The 11,230-nt window shown below is 34.6% G+C and overlaps 1 protein-coding gene across 1 annotated transcript; it reads left to right on the top strand.

Moving 5' to 3' along the window:
- Window positions 1-1,149: 1,149 nt before the first annotated feature.
- LOC124539853 (myrosinase 1-like) lies at window positions 1,150-9,089 on the top strand. The gene is made up of 6 exons (XM_047117210.1): window positions 1,150-1,284; window positions 5,830-5,945; window positions 7,017-7,687; window positions 7,780-8,085; window positions 8,166-8,410; window positions 8,881-9,089. Exons 1-6 carry the CDS (start codon window positions 1,259-1,261, stop codon window positions 9,038-9,040), a joined length of 1,524 nt encoding a protein of 507 aa, XP_046973166.1. The 5' UTR covers window positions 1,150-1,258; the 3' UTR covers window positions 9,041-9,089.
- Window positions 9,090-11,230: the final 2,141 nt, after the last annotated feature.

The following is an 11,230-nucleotide window of genomic DNA, read 5'->3' on the forward strand; positions in this document are numbered from 1 at the left end:
ATATTTTTAATTTTTACACACTTGAGATGCATTGAAGAAACTGCAAAGAAATCCTACGTCAATCTACGTTAGGGTGACCAATTATATTAACTTTTCAGAACAAATCCTGATTTTTTTATCTAAGGTGACAACACAAGCAAAGAGTTACTTTGGGACTTAATCGCGAGTTTTTATTTACTCATTAGGTTAACTTACAATCACTTACGCTAATACATTTACAGAATTATTAACAACAAACTTATCATCTAAGAGCTTATAGAGATAATTTAAAGGTCACAGGAACACAACATAAGAGTAGGGCATTTGTTATTTACGCATTTACTATCAGCATAAATAGAAACTAATCAGTGATAAAAAGAGGTCAAAAAGACATTATATATATAATACGGGCTCTAAATTCGATCCCCCAGGTACACCTGACTCGTTCGAATAAGTGGGCGAATCGTATCTAATTGAAATAGTATAGAACAATCAGTCTTAACCAATCTAAAAATGAGCTTGTATAGAAAGCCTTTCATTTTAAAAATAATAATATTATGAGTAATAAAATCATGAATAGCAGTGTCAAAAGCCTTAGTTAAATCCGTATATATATTGTATTTTTTATTTAGTTGTGATTACTTAGTAAATGGCACTAAATTAGTAGTCCTACCTAGATAAGTTAAGCTAGATCAATGCAAGAATTAAAGTGCTTTGGATAAAAGGACAGATACTTTTACTTCACTTCTTTAAAAGTAATCTTTGCAGAGGCATAGGCCATCGAAATATCTCTTTTATTTATAAGTTAAAATATAAAATAAAGAAATAAGTACAGTCAGAGTAAGAAAACCTTCTTCAGTTTTCAAAGTAATTCCTTATCAAGTCTCAAAGTATTGCTACCTTTTGAATTTAAACATCAAATCATTGCGGTGCAATATGTCATTCTCAATCGGTAAAGCAGATTATCGCTCATACTGAGCACACGAAAATAGATCTTAAGGTTACGAACCCTATCTATATATGAAGAAAAATATTAAATGTCTCTTAATCGTATTTTATTTGTTATCGTGTTATAACTTTTAAGCTTCAATTTCTATACACTTGTCCTGGTTTTTAATACATAATGGACACAATATTATACATAATACGAGGATGTCAGCCATGAAAATTATCTGATTACAAGATTAGTCAGTTGGAGTGGCTCGTTCATAGCGGGCGCTATATAAACCGACACAGCGTTTGCCAACTTTGTACATGTCATAAAACAGTACACACAACAATGTTGAGATACTTATTATACATAGGGTAAGTATTATTATAAATTTAATTTTATTGTAAGTATTTAATACGCAAAAACACTTGTGAATACAAAGTAAAATTTAAATACTGACTTGTGTATTTTTATGATTGTATATTATGTTTGTAATCAAAATATTCATTATATTTGTTTTATAATATTTAGTATTTCTGGGTTATTTGTTCTATTATCTATGAATTTATTAATTTAAGTGAATTTTTTTGCGGTGAAATTTTAATATAATCTAGGGATGACATTTCAAAATTAACATTCATGATAATAGTTGCACATGCTTTCTTCAATATAAATAGTATATTTGTTTGAATTCAATATACATATATTGTTATATTAATGAGAGTAAAATCGTTAATGCTGTGATTAATTATCCTTCATATTTATTAATTGGTTTTATTCAATTATAAATTTCGTCTTACATCGGTTAGGATTTCCGTGATTTTCATTTTGCACTGACCTTGCAGAGGCGTTTTTTGACATTTGACTACAGTTTCTAATTTGACGTCTTCAAATTAGTACAAAAAGAAAGGTAGGGGTTTTAATGGGTAAATATTCCACATGGATTAGCCTTGGACCCTTTTTTATGTTTTGCGTACTTACAAAAGGATTATAATTAATAATATACTTAATTAAATTATTATAAATTGCGAACGCGTCTGACGATAGGTATTCAATTTTAATGAATACATATTTTTTTCTAAGTTGATTGACTTTTGTCATGAACAGACGCTTGGTTTATTTTTATACTCGAATGGTGACTATTATGTATTTAGCCTAGAGCATCTTCAATTAGCGGGCTATAAAATATATAAATATGATAAAAGATGAAAAAAGATATAAACTTACAGCCCCGCGCGATTTCAATCGTGTTTAACAATATTGTTCCGCTCCCGCGGGTTATGTATGTCGCATGATACTCAATAGATGGGCTATTCAATACAAATATTTTATTCAAATCGTACTATTAAATCTGAGATCAGCGCGATCAAACAAACAACCTAATAGCTTGATATTATTAATATAAGTATCCATTAACTTTATCCTTTTCAATTGAAAAAGTACTTAATTTTTTAAGCACCCATACTAAAGTATTTTTTATTGAAGCTTGTGTAACACCATGTCAGTTATGATGTCATTGTATTTAAATTAGTTTATTAATGAGTTAATTTATAAGTTATCTATATTCCAATAGCCTGTGGAATGAAGGTAAACGATTAACTTTAAATTTACATATTCTATGCGTTTTGCTAATAGTTCTGTTACATTATGCAATCAAAATAAATTGTGATTAATATATATTTACTTGTAGATATATGTACAGAGTTATTGGTAATTCGACACATTTATATTAGGAGGATAATGCGAAAATGATCCATTTTTGAAGTTATAACGTTTTTTAGCTTTTTATAACATGAGTCAAAAATGCAACTACAAACATTAATTTAAAAAAGTATTGATTTAAATTTTATTTGTTATTATCATTTAAAAATCAATTAAACGCTGGTTATTCATTAATATTAAAACGATAGTTATCAGTCAAAATTTAAAAATGCGAAACAGCAAATAATATTATTTAGTTGCACTTTTTCATCATAAAGATCTTTAAAAAATAAACGTTATGAAAATAGTCTTGCAGACTATTTTATTTACATAACCGTTTTCTTAGCTATCCAAATGTATAACAATAATGGTGGAAATTCGTATATTTGAACAAGAACGAATTCGATTTTTAAAATGATCGCAAAATTAACTAAAAACAATAGCCAACATAAAAATAAACTAAAATAAATACAGCTGTAACATGCTTATATTAAAATTAAGTTACAATGAAGACATTTCCAGCCTAATTAATTTTCTTGCTCAAAGTGACTTCCTTCATGGTACCTTAGATTATTTTCAGATTTCTACCAATAATATCATCTTAATTCAAGGTCATAATTGTATATGTATATCTACTCGTTTTGCCATTGGAGTCGTGTATACTTGTCTTGTATTACATGTCTTAAGTACCAGGAAAGACCTTGTACCAATTACTTATATAGTATTCAATTTATTATCCTCAATTGAAATTTTATTATATCCACTTGTAAAAGTTTAAAATGTCTTTGATTTCGCTTGACCTTTACATCTTACTTTATTCTTATAAAAATGTCAGCTCAAATATTACATATTATATATTGGTTAATGTATCAGGTATTGGTATCTCAGTATACGTACCAACAGTACGCAGTATTGTTGTGTTCCGGTTTGAAGGGTGAGTGAGCCAGTGTAACTACAGGCACAAGGGACATAGCATCTTAGTTCCCAAGGTTGGTGGCGCATTGACGATGCAAGGAATAGTTAATATCTCTTACAGCGTCATTGTGTATGGGTGATGGTGACAACTTACCATCAGGTGGCCCATATGCTCGTCCGCCAATCTATTCCATAAAAAAAACCTCCTCAAGCAACATTAGTTTGTGTGACAATTAACCTATTAAATATTTTATAAAAAATACACGATTAACCGAAACGAGATTAAGACCAATGATCGTTGAGTAAACAATCCATTTGGTAATCTTGTGAGGATGTCCGAAAATCCACAACAGCGTTAAGGCATTTTCCGCCTCGTACAACCACTTTGTGGAACCAGCTTTCGCCGGCGGTTTTTCCGAACCAATACGGCATGGGAACCTTCAAGAAAAGAGTGTACTCCTTCCTTTAAGGCAACGCACCTGCTAGAATCTGGTGCTGCAGATGTCCATGGGCGGTGGTAGTCACTTTCCATCAGGTGAGCCTCCTGCTCGTTTGCCACCTATTAGAACTACAACGAGATTATTGCGCGGAAGTCATGTCAACAATAATTGCTTGACGTGCTGATTGGTTCATTACCAATGAGTGATGTGTATCTAACAAAAAATAAACATTTTCGAGAATTACAGCGCGATTCTCTAGTAATTCATTTCGTATTTAACTCTAATTTTGAGAACCAATTTACGATAATACGGCATTTTAATACGTGTTTCGAATAAATTATATAACTCAAACAGGCGTTGGTTTCGTGTTAACCAAGATATATTCAGAGGCCCTGGATTCAACCAAGCCACCCGGTAAATAATGATTGAATTTTCTGTCCACTAATTCTCAGTAACACTGTTACACTGTGCCTGGAATTTGGAAGTATCCATTGCTCCTATGTTTGAAGCCTTTACGGTACTATCGGATTATAAGATTGACGAGACAGAAAGTGTTGTGCACTCACTTGTGTCTCCTTAGTCTCCAGTTTAGTCATCGTGGTCGAAATTGGTCATGACATCATCCTAATTATCGTGGTCAACGTCGCATAACATATTCTGACATTTCGCGCTGGTGATCACTTTAGTTTTCGATTTAAAAAATTTTAGTATAACTACTGATGTAGGATTATTACATACATATATTGACTTATCAACAATTAGACTATTCGATTACTTCTGATGCCAGATTATATCTGTGCATACACTCCATCTTACGACTATTGGGAAAATATGTCTAGTCTGATCTTCTACCCATTCAATATCAGTGGTCCCCTGGACAGGATATTTTGATTATTAATGAATATTTTTTTCATGTTCAATTTATATCAATTTGTGTGTTCAAGTGTTGTATTGTCGTTTATTGATAGTGTTACTTGAACAAGCGGTCGACCTTGCAGGCCATCCCTACAACTTCTCGCTATATTGAATACATTTATCAGTGTTGGAGGATACATTATTTATGTTTATTAAAATAATATAGTATTTAAGGAAATAATTTCATTAAATATATAATTTTTTTTTGTGAAGGTAAAAATGTGTCAGCCAATATTAATAAATTTGTACAAAAATCGAATGTTACAACACTACAAAATCATATTCGAATTTTTAAATATAAATCTTTGGGGTGTGGAGCCCAATTTCGATGTCGTTTAAGGCACACCGCATATTAAAATCGAAAATGGGTTTTGATAAAAGCAAGTTGGCAAGTATGCTTATGTTCCTCAAACGTCAGGCGATCATATGACCTTATATGTATGATATAATATATGTATAAGAGAAAGAATGAAAAAAAATAAAAATATAATATAAAGGGGGTAATCATAATATTTATTTAAAGAAAAGAATCGAAACCGGGAAAGGCTGCTTACATTCGGGATAGCATTTTATGGGGTCATGATTTTACATATGCCTACTTTCTACAATTACTCATTGGTGTGCTTGAACCGAGTTTGCTCAGTGGTTAGAACGCATGTATCTTAACCGATGATTGCCGGTTCAATTCCAGGCAAGCACCACTGAATATTCGCCGGTGTAGGAAAACATCGTGAGGAAACCTGCATGTGTCTAAATTCATAGAATTCTGCAACGTGTGTGTTTCACCAACCCGCGCTGGAGCAGTGTTGTGGAATGTATTCCAAATCTTCTCTTCAAAAGGAGGCCTTAGCCCAGCAGTGGGAAATTTACAGACTGTTGTTGTTGTTATTGTAAGGGTATAGTGTCACCTGATTCCTATATTAATAGTAGCTTGTTTATATTTTGCAGTTTAATAATAGCAAGCTGTAATGCTCTGCCGAAGCAAGAGAGGCGTTTCCCAGATGACTTCTTGTTTGGAACAGCCACAGCATCTTACCAGATCGAAGGAGGATGGGACGCTGATGGTAATTAATCAATTATAACACATCACTTAAAAATAATACATTAAAAACCAAATATCAGATCAAATTTAATGTCATTCCAAATTCACATTGCTTACTGGCAACATTTCAATAATCGTATGAATACATCAGAGCGAGTATCACTAACTCTTCAAGTGATTAATACGTGTTTAATTCACGTTTTATCTCGTACTCTCGTGAAGGATAAATGCTACTATGTTTATTGAAATGCAGACCATGTATACACTAAGCACCGAAACCTCATGATGATGGTGGAAAAAACACCAAGATTGCTTAAGAGGAGATAAGGATTTTTATCTCATAGTACATTTAGGGATTGGCACTATCTAAAACAATACTATACAAAGATCAATAGGCTATTTGACAATGCGAAAAATAAATTGTGAATTATTGTAATCAGTGTATATTATGAGTTTAAAAAAAGGGTTATATACTAACGAAACTTGAAAATAATACTTAATTTATTTAAAAGTCAATAAATAAAAATGCATTTTTTCAAACGTTTGTCACGTGACACAGAAGGCTCCTGATTGGCCGGGATTATGATGAAGTCACTTTGTTGTAAACCTTGCTTTTCTCCTATATGTACCACAGATTAAAATACAGCAAAGTACGTCGCCGACCCCATTGCAGCGCCATACTGTCCAAGTAGGGTTTTGGCGCGTTATTTAAATATGGAATTTTTAATATGATATTTTTCGGCAAATATATGCTAGAAATAAAAAAAAATCTACTTTTACTGGGTTCCTTAACATCTACTAAATAATATAAAATGTATTTTAAAAACCAGTCAAATAGCCTATTGCCATTTAAGTTTAATGTTTTACAAACTTGTTTTTTATTCATCTATCTGCGCATAATTTAATTGAATAAGAAAAATACTACATCACACTCAAGAACTCTTATCGCGCAATCACAAAAATATACGTCATTGGCGTAATAATTAATTATAACAGCATGATATCATTGACCTGTGACCCAGATGCGGAAGATCTGATAGCTGATGTTATAAATATTTGTTTCAATATTTATCGTCATGGCGATCTGTTTCAGGTAAGGGTGAAAATATTTGGGATCGCATGACCCACACTAAGCCTCACGTCATCAAGGACAATAGCAATGGTGACATTGCCGCAGACTCCTACAACAACTACAAACGCGACGTCGAGATGATGAGAGAGTTGGGTCTGGATGCCTACCGATTCTCATTGTCCTGGTCGAGAATTTTACCAAGTGGCTTTTCGAACCACATCAACGAAGCCGGCGTAGCTTTCTACGATAACTACATTAACGAAATGATTAAATATAACATAACGCCAATGGTAACGCTCTACCACTGGGACTTACCGCAGAAATTGCAAGATCTAGGCGGGTTTCTTAATCCACTCTTCCCTGAATGGTTCGAGGATTACGCTCGTGTCGTTTTCGAGAAGTTCGGCGATAGAGTCAAACACTGGATCACGTTTAACGAGCCGAGAGAAATTTGCTACGAAGGTTATGGGTGGACCACTAAAGCTCCGATCCTGAACGTAACCGATATCGGTACTTACTATTGCGCCAAAAATCTAGTTATTGGTCATGCAAGTGCATACAAAGCATACGTTAATGACTTTAAGGCCACCCAAAATGGCGAGTGTGGTATCACTATCAGTGTCAACTGGTTTGGACCTTTGACTGATAGTGCGGAAGATGAATATGCAGCCGAATTAAGAAGACAAGCAGAAGTAAGTACTGAGTAGTACAGCTACTATTATCATGAGTGTACTTCTTAATTTATAATATTTATAATAATGAAACTTTTGCATTTTCTTTTAAGTGGGGTATATACGCGAATCCAATATTTTCCGAAGATGGAGGCTTCCCCAAGGAGATATCTGAGGTCGTTGCGAAGAAAAGTCTCGAGCAGGGCTACAAGAAATCACGTATGCCAGAATTCACAGACGAAGAAAAGAAATACGTTCAAGGATCTTCCGATTTCTTCGGAGTGAATCATTACACTGCCACTTACATATCAGCTGACGAATATAAGACCGAATACATTACTCCATCATTGCTTGCTGACATCGATGTTGGTTCCTACAGACCACCAGAGTGGCTCTCCTCCGCTTCAGCCTGGTTGAAAGTGAGTTATGAATTTTTTTTTTATTTAACCTTCAAATCTTCTATTCGAACCGTTAATTAAAATTATATTTTTTTTTCCAGCTCTCGCCAAATAGCATATACAACAGCCTTACACATCTCCACAACAAATTTAAAAATAGGAAGTTCTATATTACTGAGAATGGCTGGTCCACTTTACCGGAAAGTGATTTGATAGACGAAGATAGAATTACATACTACAGGTCGGCTTTGAACAGCGTGTTAGATGCAATTGAAGCTGGTGTTGATGTGAAAGGCTACATGGCCTGGAGTTTGATGGACAATTTCGAATGGATGGAAGGATACACGTGAGTATCGAATATAATCCATCTAATTTAAAAGACTTAAATAGTTGTAGAGATTATATGAAAGGGATATAGCATTTGCGGAGGTCTAGTTGCAGGAACCATCCACTTATCACCAGATATCAGATTTTCTACCACAAATAATTTTAGTATTTATGCGATTATGTGCAATATTAAGCATAGAAAACATAATTGCTTTTGCATGGTTGGATTTTGTGCAATCCCGTCTGGGTATGTACCACGTACTCACATATTCAACCCAGCGGTAATATTTAATGAGTGAGTCAAAATAACTACAGGCACAAAAGACGTAACAATTCAGTTCCCAAGGTTGGTGCATATTGGTTATGTAGGTACAGGACAGTTGTATCTTAGCCGTTGACAAATGTTTTTCAAGGTCATTTCTCTTTTATTCTGATGTCAGAGAATATCATAGAAAATGTCTCTAAAACAGTTTTAATTAAAAATTTCAGAGAACGATTTGGTTTGTACCACGTGAACTTCGATGACCCAGAAAGGACGCGTACCCCAAGGAAATCTGCATTCGTTTACAAGGAGATCCTGAGGACGCGTGTCATCGATCCCAACTACGAACCTGACACTCTCACCATGTGGATCGATGAAGGACATTAGACTGACTATATTTATGACAACGATAATGATGTAAATAAATTATTATAAGCAAAAATAATGTTTTATTTACTTGGTGGTAGGGCTTTGTGCAAGCCCGTCTGGGTAGGTACCACAAACTCATCAGTTATTCTACCGCAAAATAACAGTATTCAGTATGGTTGTGTTCCGGTTTAAAGGGCAAGTGAGCCAGTGTAACTACAGGCACAAGGGACATAATATCTTAGTTCCCAAGGTTGGTGGCACATTGACGATGTAATGAATAGTTAATGTTTCTTACAGCTTCATTGTCTATGGGTGATGGTGACCACTTACCATCACATGGCCCATATGCTCGTCCGTAAACCATAAAAAAGACACGGTACTGTGTTGCAATAGTTCAAGAGGGAGTCATCAAACATGAGATCACAATCTATACTAATATTATAAAGGTAGCTCTGTCTGTCTGTCGCTCTTTCACGGTCAAACTAATGAACCGAATTTGATGAAATTTGGTATGAAACAAATTTAAACTCCAAGGAAGGACATGGGCAACTTTTTTGCCGAACTAATGACAACCAACTACCTCAAAAGAGCAAAGCCACAAGCGACAACTAGTGCGACACATTATACTTTTTTGTACTTCTGTTCTGATATTATAGATGCGAAAGCATCTGTCTGTTTGTTAAATTTCTCCTGGCTAAATAACTGAATCAAATTTCATGAAATGAAATCGTACGAGAACCTATACCCAATTTTTTTTCCACTTTTTGAGGGACAATTATTGGAATATATGTGTATGTACAAGATGTTGAAGGATTTTCGTCACAATGTGAATCCCAAGCTGACAAAGCCGCTGGTTTAGCTAGTATCATATAATATATCTCATATCATATATTATACCATCATCTGCGTAGGAGAACGCAATTACACTTTATAAATCGTAGGCAGTGAAAGATATCAGAATATTCTACTAACGGCTGATGTCATTCAAACCGCTGGTTGAAGTGCTTACCAAAACGACTAGGCTAATTAAAAGACGGATTTACTTTTTTGGCTGCGATATATTATATGCAAATATATCTTCACTCTTATATTAATAGGACACTATAAATCCAATAGGAAACTACAATAATAATCGTATAAAACCTAGTTCCCACGGCTAGGAAGGGATGAAGTACGTGCGATAAGTACTCTATGGTCAGCCTTGCATATGCAATTATTTATCACAATCGGTTGAATAGTTGTTGAGATGGCCCAGTGGTTAGAATGCGTGCATCCCGGTTATCACCAACCCGCATTGGAACAGCGTGGTGGAATATGTTCCGAACCCTATCTCTAATGGCCTTAGCAGAGCAGTGGGAAATTTACGGGCTGTAACTTTTTGAATAGTTAAGACGAGATTGACACAGTGGGATGTAGTACCCTGAACGTATACAGCTATTTATCATGAACGGTTGAATAGCTAACACGGAATAGATACAGTGGCCTTACCACCAAAACGCCATGTATATTAATATCAAATACACATGTATTAGCGATTATTTAAGCGCCTTCTGTATCCAACTGTAACCAAGCGTGCTTGTTACCTTGGTGCGTAATTGCTATTTTTTTAATACAGGCTCATTACAAGGTCAGTAATTCAATATCTAATATTAAAGATCCTTTGACATTAACGTTTGTTTATAGCGCGTTGGTAAGAGTAGCTCAGTAATAATTATATTGCTGTCATTTATGACATAGTGACTCAGTAATTACTCGTATAAAGACCATAGCACCCGTTGCTTACAATTATTACAGTGACATTGTTGAAGTTGATAGTGGACACTTACCAGAAAGGTTACGAGTAAAATTTCGGTCTGTCCGTTCCGTCAGAAAAGCATCCGATTTCAATGACGAAAATGAGTCGAGATGGCCCAGTGGTTAGAACGCGTGCATCTTAACCGATGATTGCGGGTTCAAACCCAGGCAAGCACTGCTGATTCATGTGCTTAATTTGTCATTATAATTCATCTCGTACTCAGCGGTGAAGGAAAACATCGTGAGGAAACCTGCATGTGACAAATTTCAAAGAAATTCTGCCACATGTGTATTCCACCAACCCGCATTGGAACAGCGTGGTGGAATATGTTCCAAACCTTCTCCTCAAAGGGAGAGGAGGCCTTTAGCCCAGCAGTGGGAATATACAGGCTGTTGTTGTTGTTGTTATTGTTA

Source organism: Vanessa cardui, chromosome 23, assembly GCF_905220365.1.
Source record: "Vanessa cardui chromosome 23, ilVanCard2.1, whole genome shotgun sequence".
Lineage (NCBI taxonomy): Eukaryota > Metazoa > Arthropoda > Insecta > Lepidoptera > Nymphalidae > Vanessa > Vanessa cardui.